The 24,594-nt window shown below is 39.0% G+C and overlaps 1 protein-coding gene across 1 annotated transcript; it reads left to right on the forward strand.

The window, feature by feature from the left end:
* Positions 1-1,549: 1,549 nt before the first annotated feature.
* LOC132379627 (L-seryl-tRNA(Sec) kinase-like) lies at positions 1,550-24,009 on the forward strand. The gene is made up of 6 exons (XM_059947763.1): positions 1,550-2,100; positions 4,407-4,695; positions 10,336-10,537; positions 11,810-11,885; positions 22,136-22,229; positions 23,619-24,009. The coding sequence occupies exons 1-6, from the start codon at positions 1,915-1,917 to the stop codon at positions 23,825-23,827; spliced, it is 1,056 nt and encodes a 351-aa protein (XP_059803746.1). The 5' UTR covers positions 1,550-1,914; the 3' UTR covers positions 23,828-24,009.
* Positions 24,010-24,594: the final 585 nt, after the last annotated feature.

Genomic DNA, 24,594 nt, shown 5'->3' on the forward strand with positions numbered 1-24,594 from the left:
ATTTTTTAAGTTCTGTACTCTCTACGTTTCCAAATTTTGTGCCCTCAGATACTTTGGAGAGTTTATTTGAATTAGACCCTTTTCAAAAGGGCTTATTTCAAAACTTTATAATATAATTATGAAGATACGTTCAGAGCCCCTTTATAAGACTAAACAGGATTGGGAAAGAGAGCTTAGTTTTAGTATTTCTAGTGAGAATTGGGATAGAATTCTTCAATTAGTTAATACATCATCGTTATGTGCCAAACATTCACTAATACAATTTAAGGTTGTACATAGGGCTCATATGTCCAAGGATAAATTAGCTCATTTTTACTCTCATATAAGTCCTATTTGTGATAGATGTCATTCTGAAATTGCGTCTTTAACTCACATGTTTTGGTCGTGTTCATTTTTGGAGAAATATTGGAAAGATATTTTTGATATTATTTCTGCGGTTTTGAATATTGATTTACAACCTCATCCTATTACCGCAATTTTTGGTTTACCAATGTTAGATTCACAGCATTTATCTTCTTCAGCCCGTCGAATGATTGCATTTCTAACTCTGATGGCTAGAAGATCTATATTGTTGAATTGGAAAGAAATTGATCCTCCCACTGTATTTAATTGGTTCTCTCAAACTATGTTATGTTTAAATTTAGAAAAAATTAGAAGTGGTACTTTTGAGACTTCTATTAAATTTGAAAAGTTATGGAGACCATTTATTCAACATTTTCATATGATGTAATATGACCCTGTGCCAAGTACATTTGATTTCCCGCTTTTAGCTTATGTATTTTGAGAGGACCGGAAGTGACGGCATTGATGAATACTTATTTTTGTGAGATATTATAAACAGCCCACTTTTTTTTTCTTCTTCTCTTTTGTTTGTTTTTTTTCTTTTATATTACTTATTAGTTATAGTTATTAGATTAGATTAGTTAGTTTTGCATTATATAAATTTTTTTTTGTTTTTTTTTCTTTCTTTTTTCTGTTTTTTTTATATTATACATTATGAAATATTTAGATTTACTATGTCCATACATATATCTTATGGCTTATGTCTTGGTAAACTTATTTATATTGTAACTATTATGTATGTTTTTTTTCATATGTAATGGAATGTGTGTGTTGGTAATTTCTTTATCAATATATCATCTGTATTCTGTCCATATTACTAATATTAATAAAAAGATTTAGAAAGAAAGAAAAGCAGCGGCAGGACAGCGCTCTAATAGTGTCGTCCCTTTAAATATGGGTTTAGAAGGAGATTATCTCTCGCAGCCACCTTTTTCTCCAGTTTGCCAAGTTTAGTAAGTTAATTGGGTGCTGTTGATTGCCCCAAGTGTGTTGGTCAGCGATGGAATCTGGAAGGAGATGATAAGAATGTGGGGAAAAAATTTAAAAATGAATGCAGTTTAAGTGGGGGTTGATGGTCTGCATGGAAGTGTCTGTAGCTGTGCAGAATCTCTCCACTCTCCAGGTCACCTCAGGTTTCTACTGCAAGCCAGGACACCCTTTTTTTCATTTTTAATCTTTTTTTATTGACTTAAAGTTATATAAAGCCAAACACAAATCAGAGGAGAAGTTATTATCAAATACATATTCCAATGGCAGTACAAACAACAAAAAAGGAGTGTACACTGTCAACATCATATATAGTACAATATTGAGCTCCTCAATATCCACAGCTCCTCTTAACAATTCAAATAAAGATCAAAAATTGCCATTATTAAGCAAAAGAAAAAATCCCACTAAAACGAAAAAAACCTTAACCAGCCTGTGAACGCCCCCATCGCGGGACCGGATTGGCAGTCGCCAGCTCTTGGCCCATCCTGATTGGTCTACGTCTGATGTCAATCGGAAAGTGCGGCCGCCGGAGGTGGGTGGAGTCCCGGGTTGCAGCCGGGCCCGGCGGCCGTTCAGCGTACAATGCGGGCCGGCTGTGTGTGTCTGCTGGCCGGCCTCCCGGCTGCCGGGAAAACCACGCTCGCTCGCCTTCTGCCGAAGCTCCTGCAGCCGAGGTCCGAGTCGATCGTGTTGTGCTACGATGATGTGATTCCCGGGGAAGCTTTCCTGGCTACCACAGAGGCGGGCAGTGACAGCTCCACCGGAACGGTTAGCATGTTGCACATCAAAGCTTTCACAAGCGGCTTTTTAAAATTATGACTCGCCTTCACAAGATCAATCTATGCGTTGCAGTTTTATAGTGACGACTTTATTCACCTAGCTCCAGGTACCAGGCCCATTTCAGGCAGCACAGTATTCTAGAATGTTAATCAAACATAAGTTGTTCTTAGAAACAAAACGAGAATTATCTGTTCTATCCTTTACGGTGGTTCCAGCCGTTTCCGAGCTATCCTCGTGCTCTTGAACAGAATGAGATTCTCGTAATTCCCTGCTTGAGTTCTTTTCTGGTTTATTTATAAAACACAAGGACTCCGTTTTTACTTTCCTAAACCTTACATACCGGTACGTCCCCTTTTTCGTCTTGATTGAATTCACCACCTACCTCAGCATCCAAGGTTCCCTTCCTTGTCTTTCTGACTGGAACACAGCTGTCCCGCGCGCTGTCCGGTTGGTCTTTAACCCAGGTCAGAAGTGGACTTACCAGAAGCTGTTCCTAATTAACTTTTCTAAATTCTTTAGTAATTTACACTTCTCCAATTTAATACTGTCCTGCAAAACCATATTTATCTCAAACATTTTAAAATTCAAGGAGCTAACGGTCACTATTCCTTAACTATTCTCCCACTGTTGAGTGGTAAGCACTCTAAGATCGAGAGTCATTCACGAAAAGGATAACCATTTCTGAAACCATTGTTCATTGATGCAGTCAGACTTTTTGATCACTTTTAGCATTTTCCCAGTTTTGGATTTACAGCATCAGCATTTTTAAAATTGTGTTGTGCTGGCAATGTTTGCACAACCAGGCCAAAGACAAATGAATGCAGTAAAAATGTACACAAATTCTGTATTAAGAGCACAGTATTCTCTGTGAAAGTACACTATTAAGCTCATCCATTCAATTCTGGCCTGCAGCTTTTACATGCATGTACCTTGGGAAGCAGAACTATACCAAGAAAATATGGGGAGAAAATGCTTTGCTTTAGAAAGAAATTGCAATGAAGAAAATTCTTGTAATTCATGTTAGCCTCTCTCATCCTTTGTTGGGCGAGCGGGTGTGGGATGGAAAAAAATCTTCCTCTCCCTTTGTAATTTTATAGATTTTAACAGTAGTAGGAGGGTCCTTTTGTTATATATTTATTTATTATTTTATTTATTGAGATACAGCATGGAATGAGCCCTTCGGGTCCTTCAAACCACATTGCCCAGCAATCGCAAATTTAACAAGATGGTTTACAATGACCAAATAACGTCCCAACTGGTACGTCTTTGAACTGTGGGAGGAAACCGGAGCACCTGAGGAAACCCACATGGTAACAGAGAAAATGTGCAAACATGTACAAACAGTGGTGGGAATTCATCACATAAACCATGAATTTGTAGCTCAGTTACATTGTAGTTTAGTTCCATTATTATTCTGAAGATCACAGTCATGTGCTTTTTGAACCTTTTTTTTCTTTAGATGAAATTACTGGAATTCATTATCCTCATCCAGCTCTAAGATTTGGTGTTTTCTAGTTACCAATAATTGCCCTTAAACTTCAGTGATCTTCAGTTTATATTGAAAGCAAAACTCAACATTATAAGCTCCCAACTTGCTTTAGTAGTGACCAGTATTTAAAATGTTAAATTGTATGGGAAGCTATTACAAAATATTATATGTGCAAAATCTTATAGCTGAATTTGCTTAAAGAATTTTAATGAGACACTCAGATTTAAGGGATTACACCAGGTTGTTTATGTCCATAATGACATAAAGCACAGAAACAGACTCTTTGATCCCGTAAGTCACACCAATTGACATCTATGCATTTACACTACTCCTGTAGTAATTCCATATTTTTATTTTGCTCCTGACCTCAATTCCCTCCTGATCCCAAATCTCATATTTTCTGAAGGGAGTTTGTTCATTCTCTTCGTGATTGTATGGGTTTCCTCCAGCTGCTCTGGAGGTTGGTAGATTATAAATTGGTCATTATAAATTGTCCTGTGATTAGGCTAGGGTTAAATTGTATAATTGTTGGGCAGCACGCTTGAAGGATCTATTCTGTGCTGCATCTCAATCAATAAACATACTTTTATTAGATTGAAAATACAATGATTATCTATTCTGGATGAAATTAACTCTTAATACACAGACTTAACATTTGACAAAGGAATAGTAAATATCCTTTTCGTATTTTATGTAGTAGTTCCGTCGACTTCATCCAGTTTGAAGGAAGTTTGTGTTTACTTTGAACTGAATGCTAAGCAGTGTTCAGTTTTTACTCTTAAATTTCTGTTATTCTGATTTGCAGAGCTCATTTTGGAAATTGTACAGACATAAACTACTGGTATATATTGAATGCTTAATTCAAGCTATTAATGGGAATGGCCACCTTTGTCTTTCTGGCAATGAGCATGATTTAATGTGGGAATGCTTCATACAGTCACTGAAGCAACAGCAAATTATCTCTGGAGAAACCCAGCATGGAGTTCAGCAGTACACGATTTGCATCAAACATTCAAAGCCCTTGGTTATAATTTTGGATGACAACTTCTACTATCAGAGCATGAGATATGAAGTGTACCAGATGGTGAGGCGAAGTAAGTCCCCAACAGCAGCATATTTCCAGTTTGTCCTTCAAGGAAAATATGAAACATTCTCAGTTAAAAAAATACTTAAATGTTTTCTGTAAATGCGGAGAAGATGTAACCATTTAATGTCTTTAATCATGCTTAAACTTTCAGGTGTTGTAGTCTTTCATGTAGCATTTTATTCTAATTTCAGTGTTTTAGGTTTTGCTGGTTCAGTGATAACTTTCTTTTCTGGTATATATTTTCAAATAAGATTTTGATACCAACAAATTTGCCTTAAACCATGATATACGGTACCTATAAATATTCATCCTCCCCCCCCTTAGAAGTTATATTGTTTTACAAAATTGAATTACAGTGGATTTAATTTGGCTTATTTGACACTGATCAACACAAAAAGACTCTTCTGTGTCAAAGTGAAAACAGAATTCTACAAAGTGATCTAAATTAATTACAAATATAAAATGCAAAATAATTGATTACATAAATATTCATCTCTTTTAATATGACACACCAAATCATCATTGGTGCAGCCAGTTGCTTTTAGAAGTCACATACTTAGTTAAATAGAGATCTGCTTTTGGAAACCTGTTTGTGGTCACAGTGTTTCAATTGATTGTAGTAAAAATACACCTGTGAAAAAAAAACAGAACACCTGTATCTGGAAAGTCCAAATGCTGGTGAGTTAGTATCCTGGCAAAAACTACATCATGAAGACAAAAGAAAACTCCGAGTAACTCCAGGAAAAGGTTATTGAAAAACACAAGGCAGGAGATGGATACAAGAAAATTTCCAAGTCATTGAATATCCTCTTGAGTACAGTTAAGTCAATCATCAAGAAATGGAAAGAATATGGAACAGCTGTAAATCTACCTAGAGCCTATTGTCCTCAAATACTGAGTGACTGTGCAGGAAGGGGACTAGTGAGGGAAGCCACCAGGAGATCTCTGATAACTCTGGGGGAGTTACAGCCTTCAGTGACTGAGATGAGAGAGACTGCTCATACAACTGTTGCCTGGGTGCTGCTTTGTGGGAGAGTGGCAAAGAGAAAGCCACTGTTGGAAAAAGAACTCTCAAAATCTCAGCTAGAGTTTGCCAGAAGGCATGTGGGAGACTCTGAAGTTAGCTGGAAGAAGGTTCAATGGTCTGTTGAAACCAAAATTGAGCTTTTTGGCCATCAGACTAAACATTGCACATTATTACAGACACACTATCCATAGTAGAAATCATGCTGTGGGGATGCTTTAGTCCAGCAGGCCCTGGAAGATTTGTGAAGCTAGATGGTAAAATAAATGCAGCAAAATACAGGGAAATCCTGATGCAGTCTGTAAGCAAACTGTGACTTGGGAGAAGATTTGTTTTCCAGCAAGACAGTGACCCAACCATAAAACCAAAGCTACACAGGAATGGCTTAAAAACAACAAAGTTAATGCCTTGAGTGGCTAAGTCCGAGTCCACACCTCAATCCAAATGAGAATTTGTGGCTGGACTTGAAAAGGGATGTTCACTCCTGATCCCCATGCAATCTGACAGAGCTTGAGCAGTTTTGTGAAGAAGAATGGAAAAAAAATTCAGTGTCCAGATGTACAAAGCTGACAGAGACCTAAACACACAAACTCAAGGCTGTAATTGCTGCCAGAGGTGTATCTACTAAATACTGACTTGAAGGGGATGAGTAATTATGCAGTCAATTATTTTGTGTTTAATAATTGTAATTAATTTAGACCAATTTGTAGAAACTTGTTTTCACTTTGACACGGAAGAGTCTTTTCTGCTGATCAGTGTCAAAAAAGCCAAATTAAATCCATTGTGATTCAATGTTGTAAAACAACTAAACATTATTACTTTGGGGAGAGGGGTGAATACTTTTTATAGGCACTGTATAATCAGCAAATAGACCATAAGACAAAGGAGCAGAAGTCAGCCATTTGGCCCATCAAGTCTGCTCCACCATTTAATCATGAGCTGATCCAATCTCCCCTTTAGTCCCATTCCCCCGCCTTCTCACCACAAACTTTGATGCCCTGACTATTCAGATACCTATCAATCTCTGCCTTAAATACACCCAATGACTTGGCCTCCACTGCCGCCTGTGGCAACAAATTCCATAGATTCACCACCCTCTGGCTAAAAAATTTTTTTACATTTCTGTTCTGCATGGGCGCCCTGCAATCCTCAAATTGTGTCCTCTCGTACTAGACTCCTCCACCATGGGAAACAACTTTGCCACATCCACTCTGTCCATGCCTTTCAACATTCGAAATGTTTCTGTGAGGTCCCCCCTCATTCTTCTAAACTCCAAGGAGTACAGTCCAAGAGCGGTCAAACGTTCCTCATATGTTAACCCTCTCATTCCTGGAATCATTCTAGTGAATCTTCTCTGAACTCTCTCCAATGTCAGCACATCCTTTCTTAAATAAGGAGCCCAAAACTGCACACAGTATTCCAAGTGAGGTCTTACCAGTGCCTTATAGTAACATCGCATCCCTGTTCCTATACTCTATTCCTCTAGAAATGAATGCCAACATTGCATTTGCCTTCATCACCACCGACTCAACCTGGAGGTTAACCTTAAGGGTATCCTGCACAAGGACTCCCAAGTTGCGTTGCATCTCAGAACTTTGAATTCTCTCCCCATTTAAATAATAGTCTGCCTGTTTATTTCTTCAATCAAAGTGCAAGACCGTACACGTTCTGACATTGTAATTCATTTGCCACTTTTTTGCCCATTCCCCTAATCTATCCAAGTCTCTCTGCAGACTCTCTGTTTCCTCAGCACTACTGGCCTCTCCACCTATCTTTGTATCATCAGCAAACTTAGCTACAAAGCCATCTATTCCATAATCCAAATCATTGATATACAATGCAAAAAGAAGCGGCCCCAACACAGACCCCTGTGGAACACTACTGGTAACCAGCAGCCAACCAGAATGGGATCCCTTTAATCCCACTCTCTGTTTTCTGCCAATCAAGCAACACTCTATCCACGTATGTAACTTTTCCATAATTCCATGGGCTCTTATCTTGTTTAGCAGCCTCATGTGTGGCACCTTGTCAAATGCCTTCTGAAAATCCAAATACACAACATCCACTGCATCTCCCTTGTCTAGCCTACTTGTGATTTCCTCTAAAAAATAGTATGATTGAAAAGAATCCTCTGGCCTCAGGTCTGGTTCACAGCATGAGAAGATGCTATGGGCCTGCTTCTGTACTTTAAATTTCTTTGAAGACCATTATTTTTTAGTCATTATTGAACCAAAGGTAAAGTATTATATATGAAGGTCATGTTTTGCTGTGTTAAATAACTTGAATACCAATGGGGCAATTGTAAAATGTGCATTAAAAGTTAAGATAAATAATGGATTGCAATGTTTTCAATGGAAATTGTGGTACTGTTGAAGAGATTAGGTACAATGAGCTCTTCGGGACAGAAAGCATTAGCCTCTGAGATTTTTAGAATTGGTTAATTGTTGTTTACTAAGAGTTATTAATCTCAGAGTTCCTTGCGTTTTTCTTGAGGGAATCGCTCTTTGTAATGTGGTTTCCTAGTGCTTTCTGTTTAAGCTTGTTAAGTTTATTTTGATAGGCTTGGGGAATTCCATGCTAAGCAGATGCCCAATTAGCACTAAAATCAAGTAAGCGGATGTCTGATTAGCACTAATTGCAGGGTCCTAGTTTTGTGAATGTTACTTCTCACAGTGTCACTTGGCCACGCCACCAACGTTCTCTAGGCATGTTTATAAATAAACCCTAGTTGCCGTTTCTTCATCCAGAATCATGAACCTTGTTGTCCCAGACTCCAGTCTGGCTTCTATTAGCTTTTAGCTCAAGAAACTTTATAAATAATAGGCAAATTTTTGGGATAATTATAAAATGACTATGCAACTTTTAAACCAGTTCTGACAGACCTTTCAACAAGATACTGTGAAATAAACCAAGTATGTTACTAGATTGTACAAAGTATGAAAGAGTCAAGTCCTATCAATCTGTTGAGCTGCAACAATAATGAAGTAATGTGGCTAATTTCACTGAACTGGACTATCCGTGGTGTGTGGTCCAACGGATGGTGTGGGTGATTGTCTTGGATGTTTTATGATCACAGGAGCCTGTTGGACATTGGTGATATAGAACACTGTGAGTCTGAATCACTGATGAAATCAACACTGGGGGAGCTGCATTGTTTGGGTTGTTGCATAAACCAGGGCCCCATTCATGCCTCAGGTTTTGCCTGTTGCATCTGCCAAGGAAGGAGACACCAGGGCTGGCTTTGTGCTGCTGGATTCCACAATGGGTTGGAGACTGGCCCCTCCTGTTATTGCTGCCCTCCAGTGTTCGCTCAGTGGGAGACTGCTGGATTGCAACTGCACTGCGCAATATGAGGAACTACTGCGGCCTGTTCTTGCAGAAATGTGGCTCCAGTACAACATCCATGCACTGCCGATCTATGGGTTATGACACTTAGAGACTTGGGCAATATTTTTAAAAAATATTTTGTTGTAACTGTATGTTTTTCTGCTGTCATAGTTGCATGTGCTGTGTGTGACTGTTGGTTCTGTGTTTTGCACCTTGACCCAAGGGGAATGCTGTTTCTGGTTGTATTCGTGTGTATGATTGAATGACAACTGAACTGGAACTGTATTCAGCTGTGATGACACTATGTTGAATAAATAAATTCTCCTGTCGTTTAGGCAGTGATGAATTGGCAAGTGTTGTACTGTCTAAATTCCTAGATAAAGCATGGTCCCTTGAGTTCAGAAAGATTTGGAATTGTATTATTATTGTCATATGTACCAAGGTTCATACAGATCAATTCATTACACAGTGCATGGAGATAGTAACAAGGTAAAACAATAACAGAATGCAAATAAAGTGTTAACAGCTACAGAAAAAGTGCAGTGCAGGTTGCCTATAATGTGCAAGATCATAGTCATAAAGAAGTATATTATGAGTCTATCTCATACTAGGGAGGCATTCAGTAACCTTGTAACAGTAGGATAGAATCTGACATTGAACCTGGTGGTACGTGCTTTCAGTCTTTTGTATCTTCTGTTATAGGAGAGGGCAGAAGAGAAAATGTCTGGGGTGGGTGGGGTCTTTGATTATGCTGGCTGCTTTATTGGTGTCACAAGAAATATAGATGGTCCAAGGAGGAGGTGCTGGTTCTGTGATGAGCTGATTTGTAGCTCAAACTCTTTTGACGTATCGGTATTTGGGATGAGGGTGATGAATTGTTGGGGAGTGGGATGTGAAGACGATTGGTCAGCGTCTATGACACAGTGATTGTCTCATTCAAAGAAGGTAGTTGTAAAACAAAGTTCAATACGTGACAGGAATGGAGATTTATCAGAACTTGTAAATTATGATTCACATTGTATCTGAGCTGTGCCTTATCTGGCCTGAGACTGATCTGAGCTAATGCTGCATTGTCCACTAACTGCATTATCCTTTATATGAACTAGAATCTTTGTTAATATTGGATATGTTGTAAAAATTCTGCTTCTGTACTAACTAGCTAGTAATTTTTTTTCAACTGATCATCTTTAACGAAATCAAAGATTGGTTAATGCAGAAGTAGGATTACTATTTCATAATAATAATTACAGAAATTATGTTAAGATAAGCTGTAAACAACTGCACCTGTTCTAAAAGATTCCATAGGCTTCTTGCAGCTGTTTCTGGACTGTCCGGTTGAACTATGCCTGAAGAGAAATCACGAGCGAGGTTCTTTAGTAAATGATGAAACAATAGTCCTAATGTCAGCAAAAATCCAACTGCCAGACCCTGAGAAGAATTCATGGGAAAAGAACAGTATTATACTGAAAAATTCAAAAAATATAATGGAAGATGAAATGTAAGTTTCTAATTTTCTAATTAGAATAAATCTTCTTTAACACTTTTATGCATGTTTGCTTGGGTAAGCGATGAAATATCCCAGCTGCACGTCAGTTGTTTATGAAGCCAACTTTTTGTTAGGTTACTAGATTTTGCCTGAAGTCAATGGCATGCTAAATTTGTACTTATCACTTGACAAACCTATTCTTCTTGCCAGGGAACTTTACTTTGTATTATATCAGATTGATGTATGCTTTCACTTCAGCCTGAGGACTTCTCTGTACAGTGAAAACATAACTGATTCTGATCTGGATTTTGTCCTTGATGGGCACGTAAGGGAGAATAAGTTACAAGGGGAATGGGACTAGTAAGAGTCCACAATTACCTGATGAGCCAATTGCCAATGTCTTGTGTCATGACAAATAAGAAGAAATGTAGTCATTGTTGTTGTCTTTTGGATTAAATAGAGGTAGCAGTTTACTAACTGTGGTGAAGAATGTTATGCAGTTTCTCAAAGTATTATGCTGTAATTTCTATTCTGCTTGAAAATAAATGATATATCAATTGCCATGGGAATTTGTTTTGGTGTACTCAGGGTATGAAGATTTGAGAACTAGATAGAGTTTCATATTATGATAAGAATCAAGCAATGTTTAATCAAAGAGTGTGCAGATAGGCACGTAACAATTGAGTAGCAAGGATTATTTATTTATTTATTGAGATACAGTATGGATACAGTGTGCTTTGACCGTGCTGTCCAGCAATCCCCCTGATTTAACCCTAACCTAATCACGGGACAATTTACAATGACCAATTAACCTACCAGCTGATACGTCTTTGGACTGTGGGAGGAACAGGAACACCCGGAGGAAACCCACGTGGTCACAGGGTGAATGTACAGTCTCCTTAGATAACGGTGGGAATTGAGCCTGGGTGGCTGGTACTGTAAGAGTGTTGTGCTAACCACTATGCTACCGTTAAAACCAGGGCCAACTGAGAATTGCATCCAGGAAAGTATGTTCATAAATGAGCAAAGAGTTTAACTTTCAGGAAGGAAAAGTAAAATCTTTTAGAACATTTTAAATAGTAGATTAGGAATTTTGAAAACACCTTTGCCCTTGTACACTTTCACAATGTTTGTTTATTTCCCATCAACTAAGAAATGTTGATAATAGTAATTTTGCTAAATAATTGTCAAATCTATTTCTCATACATAAAGTTTCTATCCAGTATTATGTATTTTAGTTTTACTGCTCATTTTCATATGTGTTACTCCTAATTTGTTTTATAGGCAAAAGCTATTTGAACTGCTTGATAGTTCGTTAGAAAATCCAGAGAAGCCATTAGAAGAAAATATTGAACAAAAGGTAAATGTAATGGTTCACACCATTTACTATGTTTGGTAAATTTGCTTTTAAATGTTATCTTGGTACATAGAAACACACACAAAATGCTGGTGGAACACAGCAGGCCAGGTAGCATCTATAGGGAGAAGCACTGTCGACGGTTCGGGCCGAGACCCTTCGTCAGGACTAACTGAAAGGAAAGATAGTAAGAGATTTGAAAGTAGGAAGGGGAGGGAGAAATGCGAAATGATAGGAGATGACCGGAGGGGGTGGGGGTGAAGCTAAGAGCTGGAAAGGTGATTGGCAAAAGGGAAACAGAGCTGGAGAAGGGAAAGGATAATGGGATGGGAGGGCTCGGGAGAAAGAAAAGGGGAGGGGAGCACCAGAGGGAGATGGAGAACAGGCAGAGTGATGGGCAGAGAGAGAGAAAAAAAAGAGGAGGGGGGAAAAACTAAATATATCAGGGATGGGGTAAGAAGGAGAGGAGGGGCATTAACGGAAGTTAGAGAAGTCAATGTATGTTAAATATTGGTGAGACACGACGCAGACTGGGGGACCGTTTCACTGAACACCTACGCTCTGACAGAGAAAGCAGGATCTCCCAGTGGCCACACATTTTAATTACGCATCCCATTCCCATTCTGATATGTCTGTCTATGGCCTCCTGTACTGTCAAGATGAAGCCACACTCAGGTTGGAGGAACAACACCTTATATACCGGCTGGGTAGCCTCCAACCTGATGGCATGAACATTGACTTAACTAACTACCATTAATGCCCCTCCTCCCCTTCTTACCCCATCCCTGATATATTTAGTTTTTTTCTCTCTCTCTGCCCATCACTCTGCCTGTTCTCCATCTCTTTCTGGTGCTCCCCTCCCCATTTCTTTCTCCCTAGGCTTCCCGTCCCATGATCCTTTCCCTTCTCCAGCCCTGTATCCCTTTTGCCAATCACCTTTCCGGCTCTCAGCTTCACCCCACCCCCTCCGGTCTTCTCCTGTCATTTCGCATTTCCCCCTCCTACTTTCAAATCTCTTACTATCTTTCCTTTCAATTAGTTCTGACAAAGTGTCTCGGCCCGAAACGTCGACAGTGCTTCTCCCTATAGATCCTGCCTGGCCTGCTCTGTTCCACCAGCATTTTGTGTGTGTTGCTTGAATTTCCAGCATCTGCAGATCTCCTTGTGTTTGCTTGGTACATAGATCTGGCTTTTGGCAGGAGAAGAAATTAACTTATGTTAGCAGCATTGATGGAACTGATTGGTGAAAAAAGGTTCTTTAGAAAATCCATACACATCATTTGCAAAATATATTTATTTCCACAGTTGTCCGAAGCACTACTGTATTTTAAAAGCTAATTTCTGTGTACGCTAACAATATGAACAGAAAGTGACACAGTATATACATTATCAGTTGTAATAAGAGTTTTGTTTTGGATCCAACACCTCTCATCTGAACTAGAAAATGTTACTTTTAATGTACTTTGTTATTATGTATAATTAATTGTTGAAGGTTGTTTTATTTTTTAGCCTCTGCAATAAGTAAGAATTATCTTCAACAGGTAGGAATACATCCACTGAGCAAGAAACAGGAGTTGGTCACTTGGTCATCCAATGGGCCCTCCAATATGTTTTATTTGTTTCTAATGAGACACCACTTGCAGTTTTTAGGTGGATACAGAACAGTACAGCACAGGAAAAAGCCCTTTGGTTCACAATGTTGTGCTGAAACAATTAAATTAGTAATAAGCTCACAAGACCATTTGACCATTAGGGCTATCCAATCTGCTCCACTGTTCCATCATGGCTGATTTAATATCCCTCCAAACCCCATTCTTCTGCCTTCTCTCGCAACCTTTGACACCCTGATTAATCAAGAACCTATCAACCTCTGCCTTAAATGTTCTCAATGACTTTGCCTGCACAGCCATCTGTGGCAATGAATTCCACAGGCCCACCATCCTTTGGCTACAGAAAGTTTTCTCTATTTCTGTTCAAAATGGACATCCCTCAATTCTGATACTGTGCTTTCTAGTCCTAGACTCCTCCACTATAGGAAACATCTTCTCCACTTCCACTCTCTCCAGACCTTTCAATATTAAGTAGGTTTCAGAGAGGTTCCCCCTCACCACCCCGTTCTTCTAAAATCTAGTGGGTACAGGCCCAGAGCCATTGAATGCTCCTCAGATGTTAACCCTTTCATTCCTGGGATCATTCTCGTGACCCTCTTCTGGACTCTCTCCAGTGCCAGCATGTGCTTAGATAATGGCCCAAAGCTGCTCAGTATGCTCCCAAGTTTGGTCTGACCTGTGCTTTTTAAAGCCTCAGCATTACATCCTTGCTTTTGTATTATAGTCCTCTTAAAATGAATGCAAACATTACATTTGCCTTCCTCACCACCAACCCGATCTGCAAGTTAACTTTTAGGGAATCCTGCACAATGACTCCCAAATCCCTTTGCACTTATGATTTTTAAAAATTTTCTCCCTGTTTAGAAAATACTCTGTGCCTTTATTCCTTATGCTTAAGTGCATGACCATCCACTTCCCTACATTATATTCCATCTGCCACTTCTTTGCCCATTCCCCTATTTGTCTAAGTCCTTCTGCAATACCCTGCTTCCTCAGCACTATCTGCCCTTCAACCATTCTTTGTATTATCCACAAACTTGGCCCTCAATTCCTTTATCCAAATGGTTGACTTACAACATGAAAAGAGGAGGTCCCAACACTGCCCCCTATGGTACACTACTAGTCACAGCAGCCAACCAGTAAAGGCCCCTTTCATTTCCACTCTTTCCCTCCTGCCAGTTAGCCAATTTCTATCGATTCTAGTATTTTTTTTATAATACCATATGCTCTTGTTTTGTTAAGTAGCCTCGTGTCCGGCACCTTGTCAAAGGTCTTCTGAAAATCTAAATAAACAACATTTACTGACCTGCCTTTGCCTATCCTACCTGTTATCTCTTGAAAGAATTCCAACAGATTTGTCAAGTAAGATTTCTCCTTTAGAAAACCATGCTAACTTTGGCTTACTTTATCATGTTCCTCCAAGTACTCCGAAACCTCATCCTTAATAATAGACTTCAACTTCTTTCCAACCACGGAGGTCAGGCTAACTGACTTATACTTTTTTTCTCTACTGCTTCCCTCACTTCTTAAAAACTAGAGTAATATTTGAAATGTTCATGTCCTCAGGAACCATTCTGGAATCTTGTGATTCTTGAAAAATTATACTAATGCCTCCACAATCTCTTTAGCTACCTCTTTCAGAACCCTGGGGTGTACACTGTCTGGTCCAGGTGACTTATCTACCTTTGGACTTTTCAGCTTCCCAAGCACCTTCACCTTACTAACACTCCAACAATATTTTCCAGAGTCCAATATCCACTTTCGTCTCTCTTTTACTCCTTATATTCAGTATCTGAACACTTTTTTTTGTACCATCTTTTATATTATTGGCTAGCTTACCTTTATATTTCATCCTTTCTCTCTTTATGACTTTTTTAGATGTCCTCTGGTTTTTAAAAGCTTCCTTATCCTCTACTTTCCCATTAATTTTTGATACATGCCCTTTCTTTTACTTTTATGGTGTCTTTCACTTCCCTTGTCAGCCACAGTTGCCTCAGCCTCCCTTTAAAATACTTCTTCATCTTTGGGATGTATCCTTCCTGCGCCTTCCAAATTTCCCCCAGAAACACTCGCCATTGCTGTTCTGCTGACATCCCTGCTAGTGTCCTCTTCCAGTCAGATTTGTACAGCTCCTCTGTTTATTAAACTCAAATACTGACACATACAATCTTAGCTTATCCTTCTCAAACTGCAGAGCGAATGCTATCATGATCACTGGTCCCTAAGTTCCTTTACCTTAAGCTCCCTAATCCAATCTGGGCATTATAACATCCAATTGCCATTCCTCTAGTGGGCTCAACCACATGCTGCTCAAAAAAGCTATCTCTTAGGCCAGGGGTCAGCAACCTTTACCACTGAAAGAGCCACTTGGACCCGTTTCCCACAGAAAAGAAAACACTGGGAGCCGCAAAACCCGTTTGACATTTAAAATGAAATAACACTGCATACAACGTTTTGTTTTGCCTTTATGCTATGTATAAACAAACTACAATGTGTTGCATTTATGAAATTGATGAACTCCTGCAGAGAAAACGAAATTACATTTCTGCATGCAACAAAAACATTTTGAACTCCGAAAAAAAGAGGTTGGATTGAAGGTTACTTTTAAGTAAAATACTCAATGTCTATTTGAGTTCTTCTTGTATTTATGAAAAACGCCAAACTTAAATTTGCCGCCATCAGCAAACCAAAAATAACGTCAGCCAGCTGTCAACCTGAAAAATAAAAGGACTATTTCACTGAACAATGAAAACATATGAATATACGTAAAGTAATAGGCAATTAAAGTATTTATCACACTTGTTCAGGTTGACTCACACCTGACAATGCAGTCGTATTCAGTAGGGATGGATCGATGCTTAGGGGAGTGACCGGGAAAGATAATGTGCTTTTTTTCCTCTCTGAACTCACAGAAGCGTTTCCCAAACGATGTTTGCATTGCGATGATTGCAGAATGTAAATACTCCGAATTTATCATGTCGTGACCTTGTTTGAACTCTCTCAAATTGTGGAAGTGAGACAATGTGCCTTTCTGTAAATCTCTGGCAAGCAACGTCAACTTGCGCTCGAATGCCAAAACATCCTCCAACATGTGCAGGGCTGTACGTCCTTACCCCGTTGAAGAGCTGTGTTCAGCGTGTTCAGGTGCGCTGTCATGTCTACCATGAAGTGTAGCTTTTCCAGCCACTCTGGCTGTTCCAGCTCAGGAAAGTTGAGCCCTTTGCTGCCCAGGAAAGTTTTCACTTCTTCCAGACACGCGACAAAGCGTTTCAGCACCTCCCCTCTGGACAGCCAGCGATAAAAACACGTTGTAGCGGTGTGCTACACGCAGTCAGTAAACTGTAGTCAAAGATAGCTTTATTCGAACTAAACAGCCTTGCTTTTAAGCCTCCCTCAACCCGCCCCCCATGGGCGCGGATGCTGCAAAAGACACGTACTCACAAACCCCCGTAGGCTATCTCCCTTAGCCTGAACGCTGGCTAATTGTGAGCCGGTTCGGATGTGTCAGGAAATGGGTCGCCACAACGTCTTATTTAGATTGTACAAGATCACCATAATCTTCAAATTTAGATTTACATTTCAAAAACTAACAAACTAACATAAAATACATTTTAATTAAATACTGACCATGTAGCGGTGTGCTACACGCAGCGCTAAAATTACGACACGGAGTCGGTAACCGCCGTCGAAGGAAAAAACTTTATTCGAAATCCTCAGCCTCACTTTTAAGCCTCCCTCAACCTGCCCCCCCATGGCGCAGAGGCTCCAAAGCTCTGTGCTCGCAAACCCCCGTAGGCTATCTAATTGTGAGCCGGTTTGGATGTGCCAGGAAAAGGGTCGCCACAACCAATTATTTCCCAAAGCAACAGGGAGCCGCAGCATAGACGTAAAAGAGCCACATGTGGCTCCGGAGCCGCGGGTTGCCGACCCCCGTCTTAGGCATTCCACAAGTTCTCGTGGGTCACAGCGCCATCTGGATTTTCCCAATCTACCTGCATATTGTAATCCCCCATGATTATCATAACATTGCCTTTTTTCACATGCCTTTTCTATCTCATACTGTAATTTTAACCCACATCCTTGCTACTGTTCAAAGGCCTGTTATATAACTCCCATCAGGATCATTTTACCTTTGCAGTTCTTTAACTCTACCCATTATTCCTATCTTCCGATCCTCTATCACCTCTATCTAGGATCTGGTTTCATTTTTTATCAACAGAGTCACCCCACCCCCTCTGCCTATCTGCCTGTCCTTTTGATGCAATGTGTATCCTTCGATGTTAAGCTCCCAACTATGATCTTCTTTCAGTTACAACTCAGAGATGCCCACGACATCATACCTATCAGTCTCTAACTGCATTACAACATCATCTACATTATTCCGTATACTGAGTACATTCAAATATAACACCTTCAGTCCTGTATTCATCACTCTTTTTGAATTTTTTTGGCTGCCTGTTACATTTTAATTCATCCCACTGTCTGCAATGTTGCTCTATCATCTGCCTGTTCTTCCTCACTGTCTCAGTATGCACTACATCCACTTGTATACCAAATGCCTCATTGTCAGCCCTATCAATCTGGTTCCCGTCCCCCTGCCAAATTAGTTTAAACCCTCCCTCACATCTCTAGCGAACCTGCCTGCTGGCAAACCTCTGGCTTCAGGTGTAACCTGTCCTTTTTGTACAGGTCATACCTTCACCAGAAGAGATTCCAGTGATCCAGAAATCAAAAGCCCTGTCCTCTGCACCAATTCTTCAGCCATGCATTCATCTGCCGAATCATCCTATTCTTAACCCTACTGCCCAGGCAGCAATCCAGAAAGCATCAGTGCAAACCCTAACACCAGGGAAATTCTCACAAGGAAGCCCTGCTTTTCAGCTTTCTGCCAAATTCCTTATACTGAATCTTCAGGACCTTCTCCTTTTTCCTACCTATTTTGTTGTGCCAATATGTACCACAACTTCCAGCTGTTCACCCTGACCCTGGCACCTGGGAGGTAACATACCATCTGGGCATCTCTTTCCCATCCACAGAATCTTGTGTGTGCCAACTGCATAAGAAAGACTTCCTAGAAACTTGTTTACTTAGAACCTCTGCCTGTACTTGCCCAAGCCCATTCTTGCCTAAGCCTGTTATGTCAAAGCCAGATCACTCTAACAATGCCTCACTCCAGCCCCAACAGTGCATTCCAAGCACCTACTACTCTCTGTATTAATTTTAAAAAAAACAAACTTGTCCTTCACATCTCCTTTGAACGTCCCTCTATCAGCTTAAATGCATGCCCTCTGGTATTAGATATTTCAACCCTGGGAAAAAGATATTGTCTGTCTATGTTATCCATGCCTCTAATTATCTTATAAGCCTCAATCAGATCTCCTCTGCTCCTGAAAAACAACCTTTGTTCATCTTCTTATTATAGCACATGCCCTCTAATCCAGGCAGCATCCTGGTAAAGCACCCTGTCCAAAACCTCAGCTTCCTATAATGGAGTGACCAGAACTGTGTGCAATTCTCCAAATGTGGCCTAACAACAGTTTTATGAAGCTGCAATACAATTTCCTGGATTTTCTACTCATTGCTTTAATTAATAAAGACAAGCATGCCATATATCTTCTTAACCACCCCAACAACCTGTGTAGCCACTTTCAGAGTTATGAACTTGGACCCCAGGATCCCTCTGCTCATCAACTCCATTAAGGGTCTTGCTTTTACATTTGACCTACCGAGATGTAACACTTCACGTTTGACTGGCTTAAACTCCATCTTCTGTTTCTTCATCCATATATGCAACTGATTTGCCATATATCCCATGTAATTTGGTATGTAGCACACCTCTTCAATTTGTACCAGCAATCAGGGTCAGCCTTGCCCAGGAAGCTTTAGGAAAAGGCTCACAATGTGCTTGTGAGAACTTCCCTGGTGTTAGGGTTGGCATGGATGCTCACAATGACATTTTAACATTTTACCCCAAATTGATGGAGTCTTCACTCTTTGAGTTAACGACCGTTGGTAGGCTGAGGTTGCTTCCAATTTTTCAGGTGAGTACAGGAGATTAAGAGGCTATTCAACAAATGAGAGTGGATTTTATTGAGATACTGTAGTGGAATAGAATAGTTAATTTCAGGGACACTCTTTCACATTTAGAGAGTTAGGTAATGTAGAGCAAATATTTAGGATCATTTAGGTCTTTGGTCAGGAAGGCTTAACTCAAGATTGATCGAGTATGATAGCCTTCAGAATTGTAGAACAGTATTGCTTAAGAGGAGGTTTGGTGCTAAGGTGGTGGGAATATCGGTTTCTTCTGAAAGGAAGGGCTAGATTGAGTGAATGGCCATCATTGTGCAATAGCTTGTCATCAGAATCAGATTGATTACTACAGACATATGCCATGAAATTTGTTATTTTGAGGTGACAGAACATTGAAATACACAGAAAGAATTATTGTAAATTATAACAAATGTGTAAAAATAAATACTGTAAAAAAAGAGCAAAATAGCATGGACTGTTTAGAATACTGATAGCAGAGGAGAAGAACATGTGAACATGGTGGATATGCTATGTTGGAACTATAATGTGTGATGACACTTGTGAGCTACACAAGCACATGCTTAGATTGTGTTGGTTGATAACACAAACAATTCATTCACTGTATGTTTCAATGTACATGTGATAAATAAATGAATCTGCACTTGAAGAAGCTGTTCCTTAAAAGTTAAGTGTTTGTCCTTAAGTTTCTGTACCTCCTTCCTGATGCTAGTAATGAGAAGAGGGCTGGCCTTGGATGGTGAATATCTTTAATGATGAATTGCACCTTCTTGAGGCATCACCATTTAAAAATGTCCTCAAAAGTCGGGAGCCGTGTACCTATGATGGAGCTAGCTAGGATTACAATGATCTGTAGCCATTTTCAATACTGTGGATTGGCACCTCCATTCCAGGCAATGATGCAACTAGTCACAGTATTTTCCACACTACATCTGTAGAAATTTGCTAAAGCCTTTGGTAACATACCAAATCACCTCAAACTCCTTAAGAAGTATGGCCGTTGGCATGCCTTTTTCATAATTGCATCAATATGTTGGGCCCACGATAGATCCTCTGAGATGTTAACACCCAGGAACTTGAAGCTGCTCACCCTTTCCACTCGTACCCCTCAGTGAGGACTGGTGTGTGTTCTCCTGACTTACCTTCCTAAAATCCTCAAGCCCGTGGTCTTACTGACTCTGAGTGCAAGGTTGTTGTCGTGATGCCACCCAACCAGTGGATCTATCTCAGTCCTGTGTGCCTCCTCATCACCGTCATGTGTTAACGCTGTCAACTCGATGGTGTTGTGGAGTGTCGGAAAGTGGGTAATCTCAAGGGCTGCATTTATTTGGTGTGTTCCAAGCAATTCAAAAGCGTTTTTTTTTCCTTGCATAGGCTTAAGGCTTGAACAAGCACAAAGACCTGACTTTTTGTTGGTTGCTTGGTGGAATTTTAAACACTATGTTTTACTGCCAACTCCCCCTGAAGTCCTATGATAGAGTGCAGACATCCTGCAACTCCCTGGTGTTCTAGGCTAGACTTGAGGCAGTAAAAGCAACTCCATTCATTATTGTGGAGGAAAAGGGCTGCAAGATACATTGGCAGTTAGATTATTTATGATTTATTTAAATTAATTCAGTTGGCTTAAATGTTCTTGTGTATTTTAATTTTCATTTTTAAAATTAAAATAACTTATAATTTTTAAGTTGGATTAATTTTTATTAGTTTTAAAATGTTTGTGCAAGTTAGACATTTGGAATTGTTCATTGTATTTTGATTGATTTGACAGCTAACAAGTCAGAAAGATTAAGCTTTGCCATCTGCCAGATTCTTCTTCAATTTCTCTATGATCCATCATTGTTTTGACTCCTCAAATGGGATTTGCATCAAGATTCATGTTCATGAAGTGCTGTTAAATAAGTGTGGGCTGTTCCTGTTTCAGTAGAAATTCTGGGACAATATTTTGTAATATATTTCTCTGACTATTAACCTACTGACCTAAATCTGCACCGATGTCTTATGGTCTTATTCAGGGTGTGGAAGGTTATGGGGAGAAGGTAAGAGAATGGGGTTGAGGGGGAAATGGATCAGCCAAAGGGAAATGGTGGAGCAGATTTAATGGACTGACTGGCCTAATTCTGCTCCTGAGTCTTATCATCTTACCATGTTTCTTCAAATTATTATCCAATGAAATTTATGAATTGAAGGGGGTTCTGCATGACCATAGTTAGTGATTGACAATCAAGGCAATATTGGACTGTGAGAAACAGGTCTGAGATCTTCTCTCAAACCTCAACAGCATCAAAAATTTGTTTATTTAAAGGCTTATGTTCCTATAGCAATAGACATCCCAATTGTGTTTCAGCAACTGAAGATATGTTAGATATGTTCCTGCCCTCTAATGCTATTATTTTTGGTTTTCAAGCTTATCAACACAGTTTCAACTTATTATGGAAAAATTGCTTTGATAAATGCTGCTCTTTCGTGCTTTTAGTTACCTAAGTTTCAACTTACTTAGTCAACAATTATTGAGATTAATTCAGGATTGCAAGAATACAATAATGATTTAGCTCAATTATATAATTGTTTAAAATACTTGCTTTTGGCTTCACATAGGAGAGAGATCGTGCCATTTGTGCAGCTAATGTTCTTCATCAAGTAGATCAAGCCTTCCGTCGTTTAGTATCTCAAACCATGAAAACTGCAAAAGGTACAACTTGTATAGTAGGAAAACATAAGAAAACAGTTTCATGAGTCCATTAAGAAAAGCAAGCCAGGCACTGGGTTTCATTTGAAACAGGACTGAATTATAAAGTTGGGAGGTTGTGTTAAACTTTCATAAAACTTCATTTAGATTATATTTTCTGAATTTACCTAATTGTTACTTTAAATTGTGAACAAGATACAGTAATACTGGGCATGATTTTGGAACTGAGAGTATGCATTGATAAAGCTTAAGTGGAATGACATTTGAAAACATGATGACACATATAACTGAAACATCATGATTCCAGGGAGGGGGCCCAGGGAAGGGAAAGAATCACAGAGAGTGGGGAAAGATCAAACTGGACAAAGCAAAAGATTTCTGATACTAGAAATCTGAAATTGTCACCAAAATTGCTGGGAATACTCATGAGGGCAGGCAGCAACTATGGACAGAGATTTCAGAAACAAAGACTCTTGTTTCCCTATTGCTACTGATTTTTCTCATTTTCTATTCTGAAGAAAAAGCTACAACTTGTAGACACATGGGATACAAAATAAAAGCAGGGGATGACTGGATATGTGTTATTATTCATCAATTTTTTTTTCTGGATAATTCCCTCAGCAACAGAACTGTGCAAGTGCTTTCACACACAGACTCAAGCTGAGGCAGCAATTAGAACTACAGTCTAATGGCTCCAGGCACCCAAGTTTGATCCTTACTTTGGATGCACTTTGTGTAGAGTTTTAACATTTTCTCTGTGACTTTGTGGCTTTCCTCTGAGTGTTCCAATTCCCTCCCCCATGCCAAAGGCAAGTGGGTTGGTAAATTAATTGGTTATTCTGAATTATTCCTGGTGGAGGTGGGTAATTGGAGAATTGCAGAGGTAGGGGAGATGATGAGAATATATGGAGAAAAATGAGATTAGTGCTTCATGCATTCTATAGATACGTACATTGAAAAAGAAAAGGAATAGAGAAGTATACTGATGGATTTAAATGAGGAAATTTGAGAGGAGACATGAGAAAAGTAAAATTGCTTGTAGGGCTGGTTGAGTCAAATGGCCCGTTTCCTTTGCCATTTTTCCCATGTAATCCTTTCAATATGACTAACCTGCTTTTGTGTAGTTCATTTATATCGTAACGCAGCATGGGTAGCAAACATTGATTCAAGGAGAAAACATATCCACATGAAATGCTTTAGATAAGATTGTTTTTTGGTTTAGTACAGTAAACAGAAAATGAAGTCTTGAGAAAATGAGGCATCAGGTCAAATTTGACTATACAGTTTGTTCAAGTACCATTAAAATCTATTTATACTTGCCTTCAAATTTAGAAATTGTTAATATTTTGTTTTCACAACATTTCTCACATTGACAAATTATTTCTGCACTAGCTAAGAACCTAACTAAGTGTAATTTGAAGTTGCTGTCTGAAGAACTGAACAAGCTTAAGACTGTGCTTTTGGAAGACCTCCGTCATCTGATCTCCAAGGGCAATCCTATAAAGCCTTGTGATGTTGATGGCATTGTCCAAGTGTCTGCACATGAATTTGATCAGAGAAAGGAAGAAATTCTGAGAAATTTTCTAAAATCTCTGAGTTAATATGCTATAGTACTCTCCAGTTTGTCTCAGTTCTCAGTCTGAATTGGAAAAACACAAATACTGGAGAACTGTACAGAATTTGTATCATCTTGTTGCATGTTGAGGTATACATGGCAAAAACATGTATAATTGTTGTGCAATTCAGAACAAATAAATCTGTTAAAAGATTGCAAATAAATTAACTTGTTTTATTTGTTTCATACAATGTACAAAAGCAAAATACCTTGGATGCTAGAAAGCAGAAAAAAAAACTGGAAATGCTTTGCAAAATGTAGACATTTTAAGTAAGTTTAAAGCTGTAGATAAATAAATATCAAAAGATAAGTGTTGGGGAACTATTGACACAAACTGGGTTTGTTTTAAATGCTAAAAAAATCACAACCTCTATAGTTTTCTAAAGCAACAAACTGAATAACTTAAAGTGAAAAATGGAATTTGTACACACTAAGTAGAAGAAGTGTTTTTAAAGTGCTTATTTTGTTGAAAAGTAAAAAAGGAACTAATTATATAGAGGTTGAAATTTAAAATTAAAAAATCTAAATAAATTCACTTTTTATGAAATGACACCAAATAATGATTTGAAAATAAACATTAATCTCACCTTATCTACACAAAACTGTAGAGTTCAGAGTTGGAATGTAGAAAGATAAGACACATGTCATCGAAAATTGGAAGCAAAAGAAAAAGTTTTCCAAATACAAATGGAAAATATCCCTGGCAACACATACAAAATGATGGAGAAACTCAGCAGGTCTGGCAACATCTCT

Source organism: Hypanus sabinus, chromosome 22 (genome assembly GCF_030144855.1).
Source record: "Hypanus sabinus isolate sHypSab1 chromosome 22, sHypSab1.hap1, whole genome shotgun sequence".
NCBI lineage: Eukaryota > Metazoa > Chordata > Chondrichthyes > Myliobatiformes > Dasyatidae > Hypanus > Hypanus sabinus.

Coding starts and splice junctions, on each gene's coding strand:
- LOC132379627 (XM_059947763.1), top strand. CDS start 1,915: ATGCGGGCCGGCTGTGTGTGTCTGCTGGCCGGCCTCCCGGCTGCCGGG. Junction 2,101..4,406: donor GTGACAGCTCCACCGGAACG/GTTAGCATGTTG, acceptor TCTGATTTGCAG/AGCTCATTTTGGAAATTGTA. Junction 10,538..11,809: donor AATATAATGGAAGATGAAAT/GTAAGTTTCTAA, acceptor TTTGTTTTATAG/GCAAAAGCTATTTGAACTGC.